At 44.7% G+C, this 25450-nt stretch overlaps 1 protein-coding gene across 1 annotated transcript in view; it reads left to right on the forward strand.

The window, feature by feature from the left end:
- Positions 1-6962: 6962 nt before the first annotated feature.
- Positions 6963-25450, forward strand: part of LOC124613782 (uncharacterized protein DDB_G0286299-like) — a 29557-nt gene continuing 11069 nt past the window's right edge. The window contains exons 1-2 of the mRNA XM_047142499.1: positions 6963-6989; positions 17189-17484. Coding sequence (XP_046998455.1) covers positions 6963-6989; positions 17189-17484 — 323 coding nt within the window. The remainder of the gene's footprint in view (positions 6990-17188; positions 17485-25450) is intronic.

Consider the following 25450-nt stretch of genomic DNA (forward strand, 5'->3'; position numbering starts at 1 on the left):
GGGGTAAAATACAGGGAGCAAAAGGCTATTTACAATTTGTACAGAAACCAGATGGCAGTTTTAAGAGTCGAGGGACATGAAAGGGAACCAATGGTTGGGAAGGGAATGAGACAGGATTGTAGCCTCTCCACGATGTTATTCCATCTGTATATTGAGCAAGCAGTAAAGGAAACAAAAGAAAAATTCGGAGCAGGTATTAAAATTCATGGAGAAGAAATAAAAACTTTGAGGTTCGCCGATGACATTGTAATTCTGTCAGAGACAGCAAAGGACTTGGAAGAGCAGTTGAACGGAATGGACAGTGTCTTGAAAGGAGGATGTAAGATGATCATCAACAAAAGCAAAACGAGGATAATTGAATGTAGTCAAATTAAGTCGGGTGATGCTTAGGGAATTAGATTAGGAAATGAGATACTTAAAGTAGTAAAGGAGTTTTGCTATTTGGGGAGCAAAATAACTGATGATGGTCGAAGTAGAGAGGATATAAAATGTAGACTGGCAATGGCAAGAAAAGTGATTCTGAAGAAGAGAAATTTGTTAACATCGAGTATAGATTTAAGTGTCAGGAAGTCGTTTCTGAAAGTATTTGTAGGGAGTGTAGCCATGTATGAAAGTGAAACATGGGCGATAAATAGTTTGGACAAGAAGAGAATAGAAGCTTTCGAAATGTGGTGCTACAGAAGAATGCTGAAGATTAGATGGGTAGATCACATAACTAATGAGGAGGTACTGAACAGAATTGGGGAGAAGAGGAGTTTGTGGCACAACTTGACAAGAAGAAGGGACCGGTTGGTAGAACATGTTCTGAGGCATCAAGGGATCACAAATTTAGCATTGGAGGGCGGCGTGGAGGGTAAAAATCGTAGAGGGAGACCAAGAGATGAACACACTAACCAGATTCAGAAGGATGTAGGTTGCGGTAAGTACTGGGAAATGAAGAAGCTTGCACAGGGTAGAGTAGCATGGAGAGCTGCATCAAACCAGTCTCAGGACTGAAGACCACAACAACAACAATGTGGAAAGGCGTTACCACTAAAGCGGCGAATAAAGACAGAAGGTAAAATTGAGGGCTTTATGGAATAAATTTAAATTTCACTACATGAGTTACATTTAACCGATTCCACCGACACAGACACCTGGAACGTGGAAATAAATACAAAATGTTCATGGAAAAATACACATTTTTGCCAGTAACTTTATTATCGTTACCTAGGTTTCGGGTTATCAGCCCATTGTTGTGCAGGATGGTACAATCCCCGCAAGGAATTTAGAGTTGTCCAATAAATTAAAGCTGATGGTAAATACACAAAATGTTACATTCACAATACAACATGTTAAAATAAATAACCAGGAAATTCGTTTACATTCTGGAACAACCTAACAAAAATGTTTTGTGCCTTTACTAACGCTTGGTGGTGTCAAAGAGTGGAAAGTAACTGAACTGTTTGGTGATGTTTGTTTTATGGGTATTAGGACGTGGTTCAAGGCATATTTCTCTCCCTAGTGTTCCATCTTCGACTGCTTGAGACGTCATCAGAGGCTATAAACACTCATATAGCAGTTTCAGACTCAAACACGTTCAGAAATCTGAACAGTTTATACGTATCCACACAACGGTGTCATTAGATCTCTGCCTAAACTAAAGGCGACCGACGTGTCTCACGAGTTTTGTATTCTAAGATGAAATTTTCTCTCTGCAATGGAGTGTGCGCTGATATGAAAGTTCCTGGCAGATTATTGTATTGGAAAAAAGTTGGCACTGTTCGCTTTGTTTAGCATTACGGCCCACAAGTTGTCTAATTTCGATCATTCTTCTTCTTTTCTGTTAACGTTTATTGTGATTCTGAGTTTCTATGACCATCTGTGCATCCTAGCATAGTGATGATTGGGTCTCGACCAAACTATAGTATCAGAAAAACGAATTTGGTGGCTTCCTGGTCCCAGTGTATGACCTGCTGCTGCCGACGTAACCCCATTTGCCCTCTTGTTATTTATTCATGTTTCTGTTACAGTTGCGTACAATTTCTTGTCGGTGACTAGTTTCGAACGTTAATGTTTACAACTAGCTAGTCTCTTGAATGCACCACTTCTGTGTTATGGTCACGCCACATTTATCATGCAGATCTATTTTATGAAGATGTCCTGTAAGCGTATCAGTGGAACTGTGCCCTACAAACACTCGAAATACAGGAAATGGTTTGAGAATAAATGTTAATGTCCGAAGCTAGTTACCACCAAAAAATTGTAGACGACTGTATAACAAACCCAAATAAATAACTATCAGATTTGAACTGCTGAGGCCGCGCGGGATTAGCCGAGCGGACCGCCGGCACGGTAGCTCAGCGTTTTCGATCAGAGGGGTAGCTGCCCTTTTTATTAAAAAAAAAATAATAAAACAAACCTGAGTTAACGGATCAACGACGAACTGAAACGGGTGTCTAGCGACGACCTCCCAGAGCAGATGAAACGAACGAAAACGAACAAAATGAGATTAAAAAAAAATTTTAAAAAGCGGTCTATGACGCTGCAGTCCTCGACTGTGCGGCTGGTCCCGGCGGAGGTTCGAGTCTTCCCTCGGGCATGGGTGTGTGTGTTTGTCCTCAGGATAATTTAGGTTACGTAATGTGTAAGCTTATGGACTGATGACAATAGCAGTTAAGTCCCATAAGATTTCACACACATTTGAACCTTTTTTTTGTATTTCTGATCCTGTTATCAACAAAACGTTGGAATTATATAACTCCTCTTGTTTTCCTTTAGTATTAATGCTACTTTTTGTAGTTCTTTATGTTCATTTGACCATATGTGCAAGGGATTTTATATATTCCTACTGTTGCAAGCGGCGTGCTTGGTGCCTTTGAAGAATTCAAATATTCGCGCAATTTTCTCCTTCATTTAAACGCTGTGTCAATACCGGGTCTTCTTAGCATTCTGCTTATGCGATTTGTGTTTGTTTTTACGGCTGACATATATAAAATCCCCTCCACATCCTGTGAAGTGTACGTAGGAACTACAAAAAAAAAAAAACATTAATACCCATCTTAAGGAACACAAACGCAATTGTCGGCTGGAAACCCGGGTATATAAGCAGTAACAGAGCACGAGATGATACCAGAGAACTATAAAATTAGTTTCTCTGATAAAATGGTCTTATCAAGATCCAATCATTACTATGCTAGGATGTACAGAGAAGACCGTAGACATTCAAAAGTACAAAAACGACTTAAACAGAAAAGAGGGACTGAAATCAGACAGGTTAGCGCACAGACCCATGCCCGAGGAAGGACTCGAAGCTCCGGCGGTAGGGGCTGCGCAATCTGTGACAATGGCGCTTCAAACCGCACGGCCACTCCGCGCGGCGTCCCATAACAAACTGCATAACAAACATAAGTGCGACTCCGTGATTCTAGGCAGCGGTCTGATGAAGTTCCGAACCTACCGTTGCGCAGATACGCATAAGCAATTCGGCTGTACTGAGCTACCTTGAGTTGCTGTCTGACAATGTCTCTAGTACTGGAAGAGAGAACTTTAGGCGGTATTACATGCCTTGGACCACAGCCTACTACCCATACAACAAATAATGTAAGTACCGACCGTGACAGCCTGCAATGTGTAAATGAAGTTTGTTTGCTCCTTCTGTAACTATTTATAGTGGGGTACAACTTAATTAAAGTGGGTTGGACAACTGAAAGACCTCCTCGCCAGCCCGCCAAGGATCAAGGGATGTCCAACGGCCGCCGTGCCGTCCTCTGCCTTGTGTCGAGCGGATACGGCATTGAGGAGCATGTGGTCAGCAAACAGCTCTCCTGGCCGTTTTGCAGACTTTCCAGGCATTGGAGCACCTACTGTTCGATCAAGGAAGAATCCTTGACAGTGCATGGAATCGAACCTAGGTCTTCCGCATGTAGCCATCTACGATGGCCACCCAATTACGGAGGTGGGCGGATTGGACAATTAGTCAGACTTCACAAAAAAGGAGTTAGTCTTCATTTTCTTGTTTTATTTTATTATTGTGGTGATTGTGAGTCCATTGTTTTGTTTATTTAGTATTAGCAACTGACGATCGTAAACCCTTTGCTGCTTATCTTTGTACCACGATGCGCAACTATTTCTTTATCAGTTATGGTAGACAATGGGCTATATCACCAAAGTAAATAATAATATTGAAACAATTGACAGTGTAGTTTCCAAGTAACCACATCTTGCTAAGACCCACAATGAAACCAATAGAAATTATAAAAAAATGTACATTTTATTTAAGAGTACTGTTGTTTGATATTCTAATATAAAGGTAGTGATATGAAATACATTAAAGGCAAAAACACTTAGCAAAAAACAGTTTCGCATTAATTTTAAAAATACATGTGGAGAATTTTTAAATGGTTACAAGCATTGGGTGACAAAAACGTTGTCACACAACACAATTTTCTTACACCTATTCCTACTGGTTGTTGTAACCCATTAACTCGTTTCTAAATAACCAGGCAGAGCTGCGCAAGAGATTATTACCCCTTTTATTCCGTGAGCCATTCAAGACGTCAAAACGAGGTACTCAAGAAATGGTGTATTTTGGAGGAGAACGTATTTTTATTACAGGGATAATACTCGCAATTCTAGTACGATATCAATAGAGATGCTGAAGCATTTACATAAATTTTGTGAAGGTGATATCCCACAGCACGAAAGTGTTGAAAAAACACGTTACAATACCACCGCCATGAGCTGCTTATAAATATTTCTTTGTTACAACCAGTTTGTATCCTCGGATGATCGTCAGCTACCTTGGAATCATTTAGAACACCTTACACGGCAATACGAAACCTGTGTCGTCAAACAGCATAAAATCCTTCATACGTCACTACAGTTGAGTAACGTATTTCACTACCTGGTAGCAGTGACTTACGAAGAATTGAAGTAATATAAGTAGTTTTAAATTACATCAAGATACCTGATGATGGTCCGAGGGTTGAAACAAGTAGTTCAGAAAAGTCGCTCTTTGTGGTGGTACTATGACGAGTTTTAAAGCATTCATGTCTTTTAAGTAATTAATACTTCCTACAAGGCACCGGAAATTTTCAGAAAACATTAGTATTTACCGCATAACAATGTGCTGAATTTGAGAGGCAAGGTTGTCGGAATCCGTTGTTACAGTGTTAAAACTGTATATCGCTGTTCTCGTCTTTTCGAGAGCCTTCGACGACGCATAAATTATGGGAAGTCCCATTAAAAAAATATTTGATTCTGTTTGCCTGTTGATCCTAAAGTGTTAGCTTTATACCAGTTCTATGTGATGCTCTGCACGCAATTATTTGCCGAAAATTTCCGTTTTACTTCTGAAACCGTTCACGAAATAAGAGTTGTTAATGACAACAGCCACGAAAGCCTGCTGACTTACGTAAGACTTGTTCCACATGTCAACATAAGAATCATGTAGGATCAACGTTGATTCATACCTCTGGTGATATTAATTCACGGAGGCGTCTTTATGAGGTTTTTATTCACGAATGCTGTCAAATGGCTGATGAGGATGTATATACATCTACACCCATACTCTGCAAACCTCTATGACGTGCATGGCAGAGGGTACTTCTCATTGTATCACTTATTAGGGTGACTTCCCATTCCATTTGAGTACGAAGCGAACGAAGAGGGACTGTTTAAACGACTCTGTATGCGCTATAATTAGTCCAATCGGTCTTCGCGGTCACTGCAGGAGTAGTTTGATTCTAGATTCTCGGTCTTGAAACTTTTTAAGAAGGGTTTCGCTTTATATGAATGCGGATTCAGTGTGGTGTCTGTTCTTTCGGACAGACACCACACAGCTCTTGATACATATTAAGTAAATTGAAGAGGGAGAAAGGGAAGGAAAAGGAAGGGGTTATTGGTGTCAGTTGCGTGGGGATTTTATACAGAACCAGCGGCGACGAGTGAATATCTGTGCCGGACCGGGATTCGAAACCGCGATCTCTCGCTTACTAGGCACCCGAGTTAACCACTGCGCCACCTGGACACAGTGTTTATCACAATTGCGCGTACTATTTCGGTACTCCTACCGGCCGACCCACACCCCGACCTGTTGTCACCTATCTGCAGTCCCCGTACATGAGATCCCCGCAAGAGGTTGGACGTAATTGTGCATCCACACCTGAAAGTGGTGGATTCACTGCCCATCGAGGCGAACCAGACACTCGTCGCTGCCGATTCTCCATAAAATCCCGATGCAGTTGACATTAATAATTCCATCCCTTGCTTTTCCTTGTCTTTCTCCCCCACCGACCTTCAATTTACAGAATTTCGCGTAATAAAATTGGTTCAAATGGTTCTGAGCACTATGGGACTCAACGGGTGTGGTCATAAATCCCCTAGAACTACTTAAACCTAACTAACCTAAGGACATCACACACATCCATGCCCGAGGCAGGATTCGAACCTGCGACCGTAGCGGTCGTGCGGTTCCAGACTGTAGCGCCTTTAACCGCTCGGCCACTCCGGCCGGCTTTCGCGTAGTAGCTGAGGGCTATCTTTAAGCATTTGCCAGCTCTGTTCTCAAAACGTTATCGATAGCTGCTCTTTCCTAGTGATTAGCATTAGTAAAACGTGGGCACTTGGAACTATTCAGCCTCTATCATACTGACCGACGGCCTTCTTTTCGGAAATTCCTTGAAGCACTACCGGGACAGCCCACGTCTTTTATTACTTCGTATAGACTGAATTGCGCTAAAAAAAAAAAAAAAAAAAAAAAAAGCTGGGACACCCACTGACGACTCGTAAAGCCTCTTTATGGCAGTGAGCCGTGGTGAACTGTCATCATTCACCTTAGGGCGCACTGACCAGGCGCAACCCGACGTAGTGAAGGTGTCCACAGGCAGGGGGCGTGTCGCTTGCGTCACGCAGCCGCTGCGTGCCGCGCTGGTATAAAGGCGCTGCCAGCCGGGCGGCGGACTCTGTTCAGTGCTTCCGTCATGGCTGCTCGCGTCATCTCTCCCCGGGTGAGTACTCCGCCGGACATACATGTTGTTAGTACCTGAGTTTCCTGCCCATTAACGAGCCGTCACTAGGAAGGCAAAAGCGTCCATCCTCCTTCCTGCATGCGAAGATCCATTCACTAACATTAGTAATGATTTGGCAGCGCCTTCCAACATAGTTAGATGCTGTCGACGAACGACATTAACCCTCTAACGGTAAGGTGAAGTTTCCTGACATAAACGGTAAGGTGGGGTTGGATCAGACCCCACCCTCCAAATATCGATTTTTCGGGGTAAAATAAAAAATGAATAATGGGAAAGACTTTTATTATCTATTAAACACATATAACATTTGTTATAACAAGTTTTTTTATTTTTGTAGTTAATAAGTAAGAATATAAAGTACTTTGGAAAAAATAGAAACTTGATTACAAAAAAATACCTTAATAGAAGTATTCTCTAAAAAATTTTTGAAAATATAGTAAAAATCAATAGATTCAGTCATCAACTAGGAACGTGAGTGCTTTAGAAATTCTAAAGATAGGAACTAAATGAGAAACATCTCTTACTAATTGTAGAAAATAATTATAGTCTCAGCAGTTTCGAAATATAAAGTTCTCAATAAAAATGGTTCTGAGCAATATGGGACTTAACTTCTGAGGTCATCAGTCCCCAAGAACTTAGAACTACTGAAACCTAACTAACCTAAGGACATCACACACATCCATGCCCGAGGCAGGATTCGAACCTGCGACCATAGTGGTCGCGCGGTTCCAGACTGTAGCGCCTAGAACCGCTCGGCCACCACGGCCGGCTTGTCTTTGTACACATAATGTAATAGAAACAATAATAAATGTATGATGTTATCCTGGAAACGGTCACATACAGCCCTCAAAATACATATTTGGAACAATTTATCACATCTCAGTTTCTTTACAGTCAGGGCATATAATAACTTTATGCTCCCCACATATAGAAGATTACACTTACTACAAAAAGCATTTCCCTTCCTATCTTTTGATCTGTCACAAAAATCACATCTTCTTTTCTTTAGTGGCTGCGCTTGGGTAGGCTTGTCTAATTCGATTGGTTCTTTTTCTAAAAGTTTTCCAATAGTGAACGGAGCTCACAGGGAAGATGCGTGTTATTCAACCTCTTTTCCATAAGAGGTTTTGCCAAAGAGAGCGCAAGATTTTTGAGAAATGATATTCTCGCGTCATTTGAAAAGCTGTCCATTTTGCTATTGCTTTTGTAAGTGATAAAACTATTTATAGCAGCGATGTCTAAAATAGCATAAAAGTACCGCATGGGCCATCTTCTCGATTTTCTTTTTGTGGTCCTGCTGTGGCAAAGCGTATCTAATACATCGACCCCTCCTTAGATTGTAGAACTCCACAATTTCAGGCTTATTTGACTTTTCATTTATGTCTCCAGAGAAGTGCATAGACGATATCAGTAAAACTTTTTTATTTTTCTTTGGGGTAAATGACACCAAAGTTTTGTCGTCCTGATACATAAATGTTGAAGAGTCTACTGGAGCGGAAAGCAGCATTGATGGTGGTATTTGAGGTTTGTTCCTCCTCAGTGTACCTACAAATGTGAGGTTCTTTTGGAGGAGGGCGTCAGACACCTCCAGTGAGGAGAACCAACTGTCCGCTGTAATGTTTCTATCAGAACCCCTGATAGATTCCGTCAGGCGCAAAACATACTGGGCAGGTAAAGGCAAATCTCCAGGTCTCCTCTTTATTCTGTTGTCCTTGCCAGTGTATGGAATGCCACGCAAGAAATAGAATGTCCTTGCGTCGCATAGTGACATTATTTTCAACCCATATTTGTCGGGTTTCGATGGAATATACGTTTTGAATGGACAAGCACCCCGAAAACTCAGTAGAGTCTCATCTACTGTGACATATTCAGATGGACTATAATTTTTTTCACTGTTAGATTCAAACATGTCCCACACTTCTCTGAAAACCGCAAATTTGTCGTTGATTTTTCTGGCCTCTCTGGTGGCTTTATCATCGAAGCAGAGGTTTTCTAGAGCAAATGCAAACCTTTTCTTGCACATAGTGCAACGGAATACCGGAGGTCCATAGGTTGCTGAGAACATCTCATCTACACTGAGCATATAATTTTTTAGGACACCACTCGTGAAGAGAAGGCCCATCAACCCTTTCATTTCAACGCTCTCCACCGAAGTGGCCGTGCGGTTAAAGGCGCTGCAGTCTGGAACCGCAAGACCGCTACGGTCGCAGGTTCGAATCCTGCCTCGGGCATGGATGTTTGTGATGTCCTTAGGTTAGTTAGGTTTAACTAGTTCTAAGTTCTAGGGGACTAATGACCTCAGCAGTTGAGTCCCATAGTGCTCAGAGCCCTTTGAACCATTTTTTTTTCAACGCTGTCCGTTGGTGAATCAAATCACTGGACCGTATTGTACTTTTGCCTAGATTTCTCGATTTCAAGATTTGTGTACAAAACAATTTTTTCTATAATTTTCGAATCTATAAATAATAAAAATATTTCCAATACACTAGTGGCCCCCTTGCTTCCCCACGTGGACCAGGGAGATGAGTAATAATATTTGACGCTGGAGTCCTAGAAAATTGAATGGATGGGTTTGGTGGTCCATATTGTCTCTAAGTCTTTACCTAGCTCAAAATTTCCCTCATCATCTACATCTGACTGAGAATTATCAAACCCGACTGCTCCTGCCGCACAATGAAATACATCATCCTCGTCATCAGTATTAGATAATACATCATCCTCGGTTTCTGAACATTTTTCTGCATCGATATTGTCGCCATCCTCTGACTCAGCCTCCTGTCGGAGAAACTCGTTGAATATCTCCTCAGGAGTTCTAAGGAGTTAATGCGCCATTTTAATAAGATACTAGAAGAGAAAACAAAACGTATATGTAATATAAACATCAATATGGGGTTGAATCCTCCCCACAAAGGAAACTGTGACGTAAACAGTAAGGTGGGGTCGGATCCAACCCGAGCGCGGGTAATGTAGGTTTCGGATAGAGAGGGTAGCTGCAGGTGATTCAACAGACTGACGTGGCCTCCTCGGCGTTCTCGGGACGACTGGCTGGTAGGGTAGCTGGAACCACAGCGCTCTCAGAAAAGGGAGTGGGGACTTGTAAACCAAACAGACTCGCTGGTGTCGGATCCAACCCCAACCTTACCGTTACAGGGTTAACGTGAAATCTGTTCTGTGTACAGGCCACGAGTCACAAGTAGAAAGAAAATGAGAAGTCATTATCATTTCATCATTTTACTTACTTGCGCACAAATTTTCGTTTCGTAGCCATCCTTGCAGGAAAAAGAAAAAGCTAATTTGTGACATGAAAGAGTGTGATGGAACGATTGTGGTAGTCTCACGTCGTTATTGTGTCTATTAGGCTCTTTATAATATAATGAAAACGGCCAGAATTTTGTCATTATGTACTGAAGACGCTTATGAGTCACTGACAGCTTTATATGTACGTACTAACGACCCGAAAAGTACTATTCGGTGATACAAATGTTGACCTCGCTACCCCACCGCAGAGCGCGGTGCGGTGAGGCAACTTTAAATTCTTAAATATGAACATAACATTATTCTTGTTCAGTCGGATTCTCCGGGAAAAAAATACGTAACTTTTGTTAAAATGGCTCTAAGCACTATGGGACCTAACATCTGAGATCGTCAGTCCCTTAGACTTAGAACTAATTAAGCCTAACTAACCTAAGGACATCACACACATCCATACCCAAGGCAGGATTCGAACCTACGACCGCAGCAGCAGCGCGGTTCCGGACTGAGCGCCTGGAACCGCTCGGCCAAAACGGCCGGCGTAACTTTAGTATGTCACACTTTTGTCATTGCGCGATACACGACGAATAACAGAACTGACGGGCAAAACGGTGGGCGTATTATCTCGAGAAAAATGATTTGGATCAAAAATGTTCAAACAGACATGTCTGGCAAATGGCTCAGTGCTTTGCAGTTTTCTGTGTGTAGCTGTTTTCCAGCTTTCATTGACTCATTATTTGACAGGTGTGCACGTCGTCCCTCGTTTCTTAAATATGTTCCTTCATAACCTGACTGCTTTAATAGTTAGAATGCAGGCAATTACCACAGAAGAAAAAATTAAGATGGATTACATTTTTGGAGGAAGTGGCAGAAATGTCCGATCACGCGCTTCTTTTTCTGTGTATTCGACAGTTCTCCACAGAGGGAACTGTGCAACTACGAAAAAGGAAGTGTCGAAGAACAGTTGCTGGAGAGGCTAATGAAACTGCAATATTAGGTGCAGTGAATCAGTCATCGGCGGATCGGAAGAGGTGGTGCAGCTAACTTGGCCTGAAAGATCGCCAAGTCTCACTTCGCCCGACTTTTGTTTGTGGGGTTTCACAAAGTGTGAAGCCTTCAGAGTATTAGCAATGCATTTCAGCAGACTACATCGGGGATACTTCTCAGTTGCGTCAAATCATTCAGTGTGCTGCTAAATAAGAGGCTCGAAGTGGGCAGGGACATTTCAGACCACTTATTGTGAAATAATTGTTACAAGCAAGCACCCCACTGGTGAGAGGTGAAAAGTGACAGGACATATTTTAAACCAGCACCACCACACTGTTGGTGAGAGGTGACGGGACACACCTCAGACAAGATTTCTTTTACAGTTACTCAACATCTGCTTTTTTTTTATCTAATGTATTTTTCTCGAGATAATACCGTTCTGAAACGCAATTGTGTTATTTCCCGTGTACAGTGCCATCTATCACGCAACGACCAAAGTGTTGCATACAAAAGTTACCTATTTTTTCAATAGATTTCGAATCTACAATAGCAACGGGATGTTCCGATTTCAGATTTCAAAAAATGGTTCAAATGGCTCTGAGTACCATGGGACTTAACATCTGAGATCATTAGTTCCCTAGACTTAGAACTATTTAAACCTAACTAACCTAAGGACATCACACACATCCATGCCCGAGGCAGGATTCGAACCTGCGACCGTTGCAGCAGCACGGTTCCAAACTGAACCGCTCGGCCACTGCTGCCGGCTAAGATTTCGAATTTTTCCCTCACACTGATACCACCGGGCATTTTTAAAAATGTTGAACAACTATTTTTCCGTTTTTTAATTCGATGCACAGTTTTTGAGATATTTCGTTCTCTCAAGATAAAAAGGTCGCCTTGCAAATGCATGCAGGATGTAAAAAACAACTTCAGAGTCTTTACAGGTGACAATAAAGAAACACATTTTTAAAGCCACAGGTGCACGATTCTCCCACCAGGGGTCGATCAAGGTTTTGACGCTAGTAATTCTCAGGAACGGTGTTCAAATGGTTCAAATGGCTCTGAGCACTATGCGACTTAACTTCTGAGGTCATCAGTCGCCTAGAACTTAGAACTAATTAAACCTAACTAACCTAAGGACATCACACACATCCATGCCCGAGGCAGGATTCGAACCTGCGACCGGAGCGGTCGAAAACGGTGTTCAAACTTCCGTATAATGCATATTGTTTTACGTAGAGGCGTTGCTGAAAATATCGTCCATTTAAATTAGTCCAAAACTAGCATCTGCTAATGATTTTCTAACACGCTCAAAACAACCAGGTGTTTCAGCCATAATGGCTGCGTACTGATAATTGTCTAACAGTCTCAAATAACCAGGTTTTTCACTAATAATGATTGTAACTTCCTGGCAGATTAAAACTGTGTGCCCGACCGAGACTCGAACTCGGGACCTTTGCCCGCGAAAGGCAAAGGTCCCGAGTTCGAGTCTCGGTCGGGCACACAGTTTTAATCTGCCAGGAAGTTTCATATCAGCGCACACTCCGCTGCAGAGTGAAAATTTCATTCTGGAATAATGATTGTATCTTCAGCCAAACGTGCAACGAGCTTTTTTAGAGAGTCTGTTGGTGTGTCGTCTCCCCCCAGAAAAAGAAATTCCTAAGAGTGAGTCGGGAGAATGTGTTGGCCACTGTTGTAGTCCACCCTTCCCAAACCAACAATTGCAGAAAATATTATCTTAATGTTCTCTGATATCAACGGTAAAGTATTGTGGAGCTCCGTCTTGCTCGAATTAGAGTCCTTGACTGACTGCTATTCTCCAACATTTCCGCCGCACGGGGTAGCCTCGCGGTCTAGGGCGTGTTGCCACGTCCGAGCAGCTACCCCCCGTTGGAGGTTCGAGTCCTCCCTTGGGCATGGGTGTGTGTGCTGTCCTTAGCGTAAGTTAGTTTAAATTAGATGAAATAGCATGTAAACTCAGGTACCGATGACCTCAGCAGTTTGGTCCCATTAGACCTTACCACAAATTTCCAGTTTTTGCCAACATTTCCGGTATTACTACACGGAGAAAGATACAGTAATTTTCCCCATCGAGTGCGTTAGGCAGTAGACAAGACTTAAGCTAATGGTCGTGAAGAATATCGTGCTAAATCTCTGTTGATAGTAGAACACTCGAGATGTCTTGGGATCCCTCCATAATTATAGCTATTAGTAATAATGTGTTTTTAGGTGGTTAGTACTCCCAAGTACATGTGGCGAGAGAAAGCCATCCATTAATGTTCATTTCTCCCCAGTACAGTAGGTTAGGCGTTGAAGTGAAGTGTGGACGCGTGGACGCAAACCGGTTACTCTATGCTGACATGCATATTCCACTTAGTGGAGTAGTTGCGACCATACAGAAAACATTGGATCGTAAAATTTGTGACGTGTTTGTGGGAAGATTGTTCTACGCAGAGAAAATATAACTCACACTAATGTGTGTACATATTAGGGTGCCACATACAAAAACATCTGCGCCTATACCTGTTTTTTATATATATATGTATATATATATATATATATATATATATATATATATATATATATATATATATATATATGTGTGTGTGTGTGTGTGTGTGTGTGTGTAGACATATAACCAACACATTAATGTACGTACGTATGAGGGTACCACATATAAAAATATCAGCCCTTATACCTGTTATATATACATATAAACACGTGACAGAAGAAGCCACACTGATTACATTTTCAGACATGGCGTTTAATATTAGACTGCTTGAATGCAGAAGTGATTCTGAACTTGAAAATGTGGCTTTAATCAGATCTGCACATTCTTCTTTGCTTTGACTAATTTATGCAAGATAACAGTATGGCGTGGTAAGTGGCAGCAGACTCTAAATAATGATCCACATGAGTACTAAAAGGAATCCGTTAAATTTCAGTTAGAGGATAAATCATACAAATCTAAAAGCTGTCAAAGCAGCGAAATAACAATGGATTACAATTACGGACAACCGAAACTGCAACAATCACATAGATAATGTTCTGATGAAGGCTGACTGAGAGTTTTATTGGTAGAACACTTAAAAAAGATGCAACACGTCTGCTCTTTTGGAGTATTACTGCGAGGTATAGCCTCTTTACCGGATAGAATTTGTTCAAATGGCTCTAAGCACTATGGTACTTAACATCTGAGGTCATCAGTCCCCTAGACTTAGAACTACTTAAACCTAACTAACCTAAGGACATCACACACATCCATGCCCGAGGCAGGATTCGAACCTGCGACCGTAGCAGCAAAGCGGTTCTGGACTGAAGCGCCTAGAACCACTCGGCCACGGCGGCCGGCTCTGGATAGAATTGATGAAGCTCGTTTTGTATTATCGCGAATTAGGGGAGATGGTGGCACGGATATGATATGCGAGTTGGAGTGCCAATCATTAAAACAACTACGTTTAAATTTCCATCGCCTCCGAATGCGAAAATATTCTTTTGCTGCCCATCTCGTAGGGAGAAATGACTATAGTCACAAAGACAAATCAGAGCTCGCACTGAAAGATTTAATATTCGTTTTTCCCGCACGCTGTAGAGTGTGGAACATTAGAGAGAGTGTGAAAGCCGTGCGATGAACGCCAGCCGTGGTGGCCGAGTGGTTCTAGGCGCTTCAGTCCGGAACCGCGCGACTGCTACGGTCGTAGTTTCGAATCCTGCCTCGGCTATGGGTGTGTGTGATGTCCTTAGATTAGTTAGGTTTAAGTATTTCTAAGTTTTAGGGGACTGATGACCTCAGATGTTAAGTCCCATAGTGCTCAGAGCCATTTGAACCATTTTTTTCGTGCGATGAACTGTCTGCCAGCCACTTCAGTGGTAATTGCAGGGCAGTCATGTAGCTGAAACTTCCTGGCAGATTAAAACTGTGTAGAGCATTTGCCCGCGAAAGGCAAAGGTCCCGAGTTCGAGTCTCGGCCCGGCACACAGTTTTAATCTGCCAGGAAGTTTCATACAGGGTGTTTCAAAAATGACCGGTATATTTGAAACGGCAATAAAAACTAAACGAGCAGCGATAGAATTACACCGTTTGTTGCAATATGCTTGGGACAACAGTACATTTTCAGGCGGACAAACTTTCGAAATTACAGTAGTTACAATTTTCAACAACAGATGGCGCTGCAAGTGATGTGAAAGATATAGAAGACAACGCAGTCTGTGGGTGCGCCATTCTGTACGTCGTCTTTCTGCTGTAAGCGTGTGCTGTTCACAACGTGCAAGTGTGCTGTAGGCAACATGGTTTATTCCTTAGAACAGAGGATTTTTCTGGTGTTGGAATTCCACCGCCTAGAACACAGTGTTGTTGCAACAAGACGAAGTTTTCAACGGAGGTTTAATGTAACCAAAGGACCGAAAAGCGATACAATAAAGGATCTGTTTGAAAAATTTCAACGGACTGGGAACGTGACGGATGAACGTGCTGGAAAGGTAGGGCGACCGCGTACGGCAACCACAGAGGGCAACGCGCAGCTAGTGCAGCAGGTGATCCAACAGCAGCCTCGGGTTTCCGTTCGCCGTGTTGCAGCTGCGGTCCAAATGACGCCAACGTCCACGTATCGTCTCATGCGCCAGAGTTTACACCTCTATCCATACAAAATTCAAACGTGGCAACCCCTCAACGCCGCTACCATTGCTGCACGAGAGACATTCGCTAACGATATAGTGCACAGGATTGATGACGGCGATATGCATGTGGGCAGCATTTGGTTTACTGACGAAGCTTATTTTTACCTGGACGGCTTCGTCAATAAACAGAACTGGCGCATATGGGGAACCGAAAAGCCCCATGTTGCAGTCCCATCGTCCCTGCATCCTCAAAAAGTACTGGTCTGGGCCGCCATTTCTTCCAAAGGAATCATTGACCCATTTTTCAGATCCGAAACGATTACTGCATCACGCTATCTGGACATTCTTCGTGAATTTGTGGCGGTACAAACTGCCTTGGACGACACTGCGAACACCCCGTGGTTTATGCAAGATGGTGCCCGGCCACATCGCACGGCCGACGTCTTTAATTTCCTGAATGAATATTTCGATGATCGTGTGATTGCTTTGGGCTATCCGAAACATACGGGAGGCGGCGTGGATTGGCCTCCCTATTCGCCAGACATGAACCCCTGTGACTTCTTTCTGTGGGGACACTTGAAAGACCAGGTGTACCGCAGAATCCAGAAACAATTGAACAGCAGAAGCAGTACATCTCATCTGCATGTGAAGCCATTCCGCCAGACACGTTGTCAAAGGTTTCGGGTAATTTCATTCAGAGACTAAGCCATATTATTGCTACGCATGGTGGATATGTGGAAAATATCGTACTATAGAGTTTCCCAGACCGCAGCGCCATCTGTTGTTGAAAATTGTAACTACTGTAATTTCGAAAGTTTGTCTGCCTGAAAATGTACTGTTGTCCCAAGCATATTGCAACAAACGGTGTATTTCTATCGCTGCTCGTTTAGTTTTTATTGCCGTTTCAAATACACCGGTCATTTTTGAAGCACCCTGTATCATCGCACACTCCGCTGCAGAGTGAAAACCTCATTCTGGAGTCACGTAGCTGTCGATGTCTCTGGTACGCCGTTTGGCTTCTGGTCCGTTTTCCAGAGACTGCTTAGTGGTTAGCACACTGGACTCGCATTCTGGTGGACGACGGTTCAATGCCGCGTCCGGCCACCCTGATTTAGGTTTTCTGGGATTTCCCTAAATCGCTCCAGGCAAATGCCAGGATGGTTCCTTGGCACGGCCGACTCCCTTCCCCATTCCGATGAGACCGATTAGCTCGCTGTTTGGCCTCTTCCCCCAAACAACCCAACCAGAGACTGCGTATTGGCCTTTACGTGGGGTGGCTCAGTGCTCGTGCAGCGAGGTAACGCCGCCGACGTGCGCAGGTGTGGGCCCTGGTGTGCCTGGCGGCCGTGGCGACGCTGTCACCGGCGTCGCCGGTGCCGCCGCGCGTGCTGCAGAGCGCCACCAACCTGGCGGTGGTGCCGCGGGGGGCGCTGCCGGCCAACCTGACGGTGCTGTCGGTGGCGCTGCTGCCGGACCCGGCGGCCGCCAACGTGACGGTGCTGCCGCTGGCGCCGCCCACGCTCGACGCCCTGCCACCCGGCGCCGTCTCGCTGGCCAAGCAGCTGCCGCTGCCCGAGAAGCCAGACCTGCCGGAGTCCGCCGCCCCCGGAGACGCGTGAGTACCGGTCACCAGTTACCTACATTATGCTAAACATCGTGAACATCGCTGCCTGCTACGGGGTTGGTGTGATCAGGGTGCGAGATACCATCAGCACCCTACTTGAGAGCGTATTGAGACCGAGGTACCCGCCGAGGTACGGTTGCCATCGCCGGAAAAAATTACACTACTGTCCATTAAAATTGCTACACCAAGAAGAAATGCAGATGATAAACGGGTATTCATTGGACAAATATATTGTACTAGAACTGACATCTGACTTCGTTTTCACGCAATTTGGGTGCATAGATACTGAAAAATCAGTACCCAGAACAACCACCTCTGGCCGTAATAACGGCCTTGATACGCCTGGGCATTGAGTCAAACAGAGCTTGGATGGCGTGTACAGGTACAGCTGCCCATGCAGCTTCAACACGATACCACAGTTCATCATGACTAGTGACTGGCGTATTGTGACGAGCCAGTTGCTCGGCCACCATTGACCAGACGTTTTCAATTGGTGAGAGATCTGGAGGATGTGCTGGCCAGGGCAGCAGTCGAACATTTTCTGTATCCAGAGAGGCCCGTACAGGACCTGCAACATGCGGTCGTGCATTAACCTGCTGAAATGTCGCCAAACACGGATGCTTCCACCACGACGCTGTAAACAGAACCTGGATTCATTCGAAAATATGACGTTTTGCCATTTGTGCGCACAGGTTCGTCGTCGAGTACACCATCGCAGGCGCTCCTGTCTGTGATGCAGCGTCAAGGGTAACCGCAGCCGTGGTCTCCGAGCCGATAGTCCATGCTGCTGCAAACGTCGTCGAACTGTTGGTGCAGATGGTTGTTGTCTTGCAAACGTCCCCATCTGTCGACTCAGGGATCGAGACGTGGCTGCACGATCCGTTACAGCCATGCGGATAAGATGCCTGTCATCTCGACTGCTAGAGATACGAGGCCGTTGGGATCCAGCACGGCGTTCCGTATTACCCTCCTGAACCCACCTATTCGATATTCTGCTAACAGTCTTTGGCTCTCGACCAACGCGAGCAGCAATTTTGCGATACGATAAACCGCAATCGCGATAGGCTACAATCCGACCTTTATCAAAGTCGGAAACGTGATGGTACGCATTTCTCCTCCTTACACGAGGCATCACAACTGATGGCCAGTAGTGCAATAGACTCCTTTTGAGCTTTCCAATTCAGTTAAAATTTATTGTTACAACAGAGCCGCATGTTGTAAATGAATATCAATATCAAAAGCGGTTCGGAGGTACCTCAGGTATCGACCCATTGCTGAAACACCCAAGTTAGTACGTGGTACAGCCTCCAGTGCAGGTGCTGACTCTGTCAGCTAGTCGAACGTACACATGGCTAATACTAAACTCCTCCCGAGCAGGCTCATAGCCGTCACTGGATGCGGATCTGAAGGGGCATGTGGTCAGCACACCTCTCTCCCGGCCGTATGTCTGTTTCCGAGACCGGAGCCACTACTTCTCAGCCAAGTAGCTCCTCAGCTGGTCATACAATGGCTGAGTGCACTCCGCTTGCCAACAGCGCTCGGCAGACCGGATGGTCACCCATCCAAGCGCTAGCCCAGCCCGACAGCGCTTAACTTCGGTTGTTTCACGGGAACAGTTGTTACCACTGCTGCAAGGCCGTTGGCCATGACTAGTACTGTCTTGCGTAATTTTATCCCACAACACGGACGGCGTCGCAATGGGAATCCCATTAGCTTCAGTTATTGCCAACCTCTTCACGGAGTACATCCTCATCTACATCTACAAATTCAAATGGCTCTGAGCACTATGGTACTTGACTGCTGAAGTCATCAGTCCCGGCCGGCCGGAGTGGCCGTGCGGTTCTAGGCGCTACAGTCTGGAACCGAGCGACCGCTACGGTCGCAGGTTCGATTCCTGCCTCGGGCATGGATGTGTGTGATGTCCTTAGGTTAGTTAGGTTTAATTAGTTATAAGTTCTAGGCGACTGATGACCTCAGAAGTTAAGTCGCATAGTGCTCAGAGCCATCAGTCCCCTAGAACTTAGAACTACTTAAACCTAACTAACCGAAGGACATCACACACATCCATGCCAGATTCAGGATTCGAACCTGCGACCGCAGCGGTCGCGCGGTTCCAGACTGTAGCGCCTAGAACCGCTCGGTCACTCCGGCCGGCCTACATCTACATCCATACCTCGCAAGCCACCTGATTGTGTGTGGCGGAGGTATTGAGTACCTCTATCGGTTCTCCCTTCTATTCCAGTCTCGTATTGTTCGTGGAAAGAAAGATTGTCGGTACGCCTCTGTCTGGTCTCTAATCTCTCTGATTTTATCCTCATGGTCTCTTCGCGAGATTTACGCTTGACTCCTCGGTGAAGGTATGTTCTCGAAACTTCAACAAAAGCCCGTACCGAGCTACTGAGCGTCTCTCTTGCAGAGTCTTCCACTGGAGTTTATCTATCATCTCCGTAACGCTTTCGCGATTACTAAATGATCCTGTGACGAAGCGCGCTGCTCTCCGTTGGATCTTCTCTATTTCTTCTATCAACCCTATCTGGTATGAATCCCACACCGGTGAGCAGTATTCAAGCAGTTGGCGAACAAGTGTACTGTAACCTACTTCCTCTGTTTTCGGACTGCATTCCTTAGGATTATTCCAATGACTCTCAGTCTGGCATCTGCTTTACCGACGATTAATTTTATATGGTCATTTCATTTTAAATCACTCCTAATGCCTACTCCCAGATAATTTATGGAATTAACTGTTTCCAGTTGCTGACCTGCTATATTGTAGCTAAATGATAAAGGATCTTTCTTTCTATGTATCCGCAGCACATTACACTTGTCTATATAGAGGTTCAATTATCATTCCCTGCACCATGCGTCAATTCGTTGCAGATCCTCTTGCATTTCAGTACAATTTTCCATTGTTACAACCTCTCGATATACTACAGCATCATCCGCAAAACGCCTCAGTGAACTTCCGATGTTATCCACAAGGTCATTTATATGTATTGTGAATAGCAACTGTCCTACGACACTCCCCTGTGGCACACCTGAAATCACTCTTACTTCGGAAGACTTCTCTCCATTGAGAATGATATGCTGCGTTCTGTTATCTAGGAACTCTTCAATCCAATCACACAATTGGTCTGATAGTGCATATGCTCTTACATTGTTCATTACATGACTGTTTGGAACTGTATCAAATGCCTTGCGGAACTCAAGAAACACGGCATCTACCCGTGAACCCGTGTCTATGGCCCTCTGAGTCTCGTGGACGAATAGCGCGAGCTGGGTTTCACACGATCGTCTTTTTCGAAACCCATGCTGATTTCTACACAGTAGATTTCTAGTCTCCAGAAAGGTCATTATATTCGAACATAATACGTGTTCCAAAATTCTACAACTGATCGACGTTAGAGATATAGGTCTGTAGTTCAGCACATCTGCTCGACGTCCCTTCTTGAAAACGGGGATGACCTGTGCCCTTTTCCAATCTCTTGGAACGCTACGCTCTTCTAGAGACCTACGGTACACCGCTGCAAGAAGGGGGGCAAGTTCCTTCACGTACTCTGTGTAAAATCGAACTGGTATCCCATCAGGTCCAGCGGCCTTTCCTCTTTTGAGCAATTTTAATTGTTTTTTTATCCCTCTGTGGTCCATTTCGATATCTACCGTTTTGTCATCTGTGAGACAATCTAGAGAAGGAACTACAGTGCAGTCTTCCTCTGTGAAACAGCTTTGGAAAAAGACATTTAGTATTTCGGCCTCTAGTCTGTCATCCTCTGTTTCAGTACAATTTTGGTCACAGAGTGTCTGGACATTTTGTTTTGATTCACCTACCGCTTTGACATAAAACCAAAGTTTCTTAGTACTTTGAGAACATCGCTCCTGCAAAGCCTAGTTATTTTTATCGTTACGTCGACGACACATTCATTTCCTGGCCTCATGGGAGTGAAAAGCTGGGAGAATTTCGCAGCCACATCAACAGTATCCAAGATAACATCAGATTCCCGATGGAAGTAGAGACAGATGGTGCCTTGCCTTTTCTAGACGTCCTCGCCGCCCGAAAGGAAACGTATCTTTCAGCCACAGTTTTTATCCGAAACCCACCTACACAGACCGATATCTGCATGCTATCAGCTGTCACCACCCTTCGCAGAGAATTTCTGTTATGAGGACATCGCTGCATCGAGCGGAAGCCTTTTCAGACGCTGAAAACCTTCCAAAGGAACTGAGACACTTACGGAAAGTCTTCGAAGAAAACGGCTGCAACAACGGCCAGATTTCGCAAGCCATCTTGCAGAGGACCTCCGAGGAGGGCACGAAGAAGCTTGCGTTCTTACCGTTCTGTGGCTCAATAACAGGAAAAATCAGCCAGCCTTTAAAGAAGCATACAATCTATACGGTTTTTAGGGCACCGGCTAATATTCGACAGCTAATGACGGCTGTGAAAGACGATGTTGGACTCAGAACGCCAGGAGCATATAAAATACCATGTGGGTGTGGACAGTTCTATATCGGATAGTCTGTACGTACTATTGAATAGCGCCGTGTGGAACACGAAAGATGTTTTCGCCTACGGTATCTTGATAAATCAGCGGTGGCGGAACATGCTTTAGAGAATGGACACCGTATTGAAATTGCGGAGACGTCTGTTATTACGCCGACTACTAATTTTTGGGACAGTGTTATAAAAGAAGCGATCGAGTTAAAAATTTCTGACAACATTCGCAATAAGAAAGGCGGCCTGTAGCTAAGCACAGCTTGGAACCCGACCATCGGAAAGTTGAAACGGGCGCGGCAAGCGCGCAGTGAAAGCATTACCATAAATGGCGCTGGAACGAGCACCAGTGACGTCACTGAAGACAGCGCGGCTATATAAGAAAGGCAGCAGCAATCATTCGGCTGTCACCACTTAGAAATGGCAGAGGAGAACTCGACCGAAAGCTCGTGGATTTTAAACCACTGGACGCGGCTGGAACTCCGAGAAAATTTTGTCATGTTATGCCACGGCTGCTCGAACTGTTCACTTACTTCTGAAAGAGTTGTTGGTTGACGAGTCGCACGAGTCACTTCTCCTCCTCTCACATCAGACACGTGCTCGACTGGAGACAAATCTGGAGATTGTTCTGCCAAAGGGAAGTTGTTGCGCGTCTTTTAGAGCTCGTTGAGTTTCACAGGCGTTGTGTGTGGGAGCTTTCCTGTTTTAAGAACGGCAAAAGAACGTGGCCTAACAACATTCTGCATGTGTACGTTGTATGGACAAACCACCATCACTTCTGTGCAGGCAGAATCTGCTTTCACCGTTGAATACCAAGGCGCATCATTCCATCTGCCAAGTGATCCTCTGCCAAGTGAGCCGTGCATGTCGATACTGCGGCGTGAGTGGAAGACGGGCTAGATACAGGCTCCCAGGTAGATGCTATTTTTCTTGACTTCCGGAAGGCGTTCGATACAGTTCCGCACTGTCGCCTGATAAACAAAGTAAGAGCCTACGGAATATCAGACCAGCTGTATGGCTGGATTGAAGAGTTTGTAGCAAACAGAACACAGCATGTTGTTATCAATGGAGAGACGTCTACAGGCGTTAAAGTAACCTCTGTCGTGCCACAGGGGAGTGTTATGGGACCATTGCTTTTCACAATATATATAAATGACCTAGTAGATAGTGTCGGAAGTTCCATGCGGCTTTTCGCGGATGATGCTGTAGTATACAGAGAAGTTGCAGCATTAGAAAATTGTAGCGAAATGCAGGAAGATCTGCAGCGGATAGGCACTTGGTGCAGGGAGTGGCAACTGACCCTTAACATAGACAAATGTAATGTATTGCGAATACATAGAAAGAAGGACCCTTTATTGTATGATCATATGATAGCGGAACAAACACTGGTAGCAGTTACTTCTGTAAAATATCTGGGAGTATGCGTGCGGAACGATTTGAAGTGGAATGATCATATAAAATTAATTGTTGGGAAGGCGGGTACCAGGTTGAGATTCATTGGGAGAGTGCTTAGAAAATGTAGTCCATCAACAAAGGAGGTGGCTTACAAAACACTCGTTTGACCTATACTTGAGTATTGCTCATCAGTGTGGGATCCGTACCAGATCGGTTTGACGGAGGAGATAGAGAAGATCCAAAGAAGAGCGGCGCGTTTCGTCACAGGGTTATTTGGTAACCGTGATAGCGTTACGGAGATGTTTAATAAACTCAAGTGGCAGACTCTGCAAGAGAGGCGCTCTGCATCGCGGTGTAGCTTGCTCGCCAGGTTTCGAGAGGTTGCGTTTCTGGATGAGGTATCGAATATATTGCTTCTCCCTACTTATACCTCCCGAGGAGATCACGAATGTAAAATTAGAGAGATTAGAGCGCGCGCGGAGGCTTTCAGACAGTCATTCTTCCCGCGAACCATACGCGACTGGAACAGGAAAGGGAGGTAATGACAGTGGCACGTAAAGTGCCCTCCGCCACACACCGTTGGGTGGCTTGCGGAGTATAAATGTAGATGAAGATGTAAATTCATGGTCCCACTTCTAACAATCAGTTCGCATCAGTTCGTATCCGCACATCAGGGCTCACAAGCTCTCTTATCCGTGCTGTGGTAGCTGTACGATCTGCCACTTCTGGCCTTACAATATGACGAACCTAGCGGGTGTCTGTGCTGCGTGGATATCCAGTACCTCTTCCACGTGTATGAGTATGTTGATGTGACTACTGATAGCAGTATCGTTCCACAAATGATGCAGCACGTCCAACGTGTGGGACACTTCTCCAAAAGGAACATCTCGCCACTCGAAAAGCCGTAGTTTGACCTCTTTCATACTCACTCATTTGGCTGTAAGTAGCAGGAGTGTATTTCTGTGGCATGGTTGCCTGCTTGCTTTACACATTTGCACCACACTGAGCCTTCTGGCTGTGAGCATTCCCTATTAAATAGTAGACACATATGGCAATCTGGTTGCTATGCCACTGTGCTATCTATTTGCAGACGAAGCTTAAACCATTATCAGTGCACCTACTATCCCGCAGATGGCATATGCCATCGTCAGAACCAAATCGACGTCGTCTTTCTAGGTGTACACTTTTTTTCCGGCAGTCTATATAAACAGGGCGACATGGGCAATTCATCCTTTCTCTTCAGATGCAGACATACACTTGACCTCGTACAGGAACCAGCCACATGCCACGAGTATTGAGGATAATGGGCAGGGGCTCTACGCCAGTCGTGTGTAGATAAGTTGAAAGTTTGATTCAGTCAGGGACGATGTCCGGATGGCTGACACGATCAGTCGGCTCGTAGCCTTTACACGAGGCGGATGTGCTCGGCGCTTCGAGCAGTACTCGGAGAGCATGATTTTTGTTTACATGTCAGTGTGTGGTGCTACGCCGCTATCTTCCTTGTAGTTCCGACCTGCAATGACATCTTACCGCCGTGCGACTATAAACATCATCTTTCAAGAGGAGCATCCACGACCCCGAACGCACAAGGTGGAACAGTTTATATGTGACGAAGTTCTTCTGACACTTCAAGGTGTCGTAGGAATTCACTTCTCCATCACGAGCAGCGTCGTGTACATCAAACTGCGGACCGAAGAGCTTTGCCTTAATGTTGTGCGATGTTTCACCCAAGGACTGAAATTCAACTATCCTGATGGCCACCTCGGAGTCGTTCCTATTGTTCACGGAGGATTCAGCCTCCGCCGCAAGCATAATGTTTTCGAACTTCCTTTTGAGGTACAACAAGACGTGGTCGTATGAGCCTCTGTCCGCTCCTCCGCCCTCTTTAACCAGACTGTTTGCTGGATGAGAGTGACTCCTTCTACTGAAAATCTTGTGCCACTGTTGTTTACGAAGCAAGAGGAATATAAAAGACATCATTCAACTACACATTCTTCAGATACAAACTTCAACAATCGGTTTTATTTTTATGCGATATTCAGGATGTTTATTCGCGACATTATGTTCATCACTCTT

The sequence above is a fragment of the Schistocerca americana genome, chromosome 4 (assembly GCF_021461395.2).
Source record: "Schistocerca americana isolate TAMUIC-IGC-003095 chromosome 4, iqSchAmer2.1, whole genome shotgun sequence".
Classification (NCBI taxonomy): domain Eukaryota; kingdom Metazoa; phylum Arthropoda; class Insecta; order Orthoptera; family Acrididae; genus Schistocerca; species Schistocerca americana.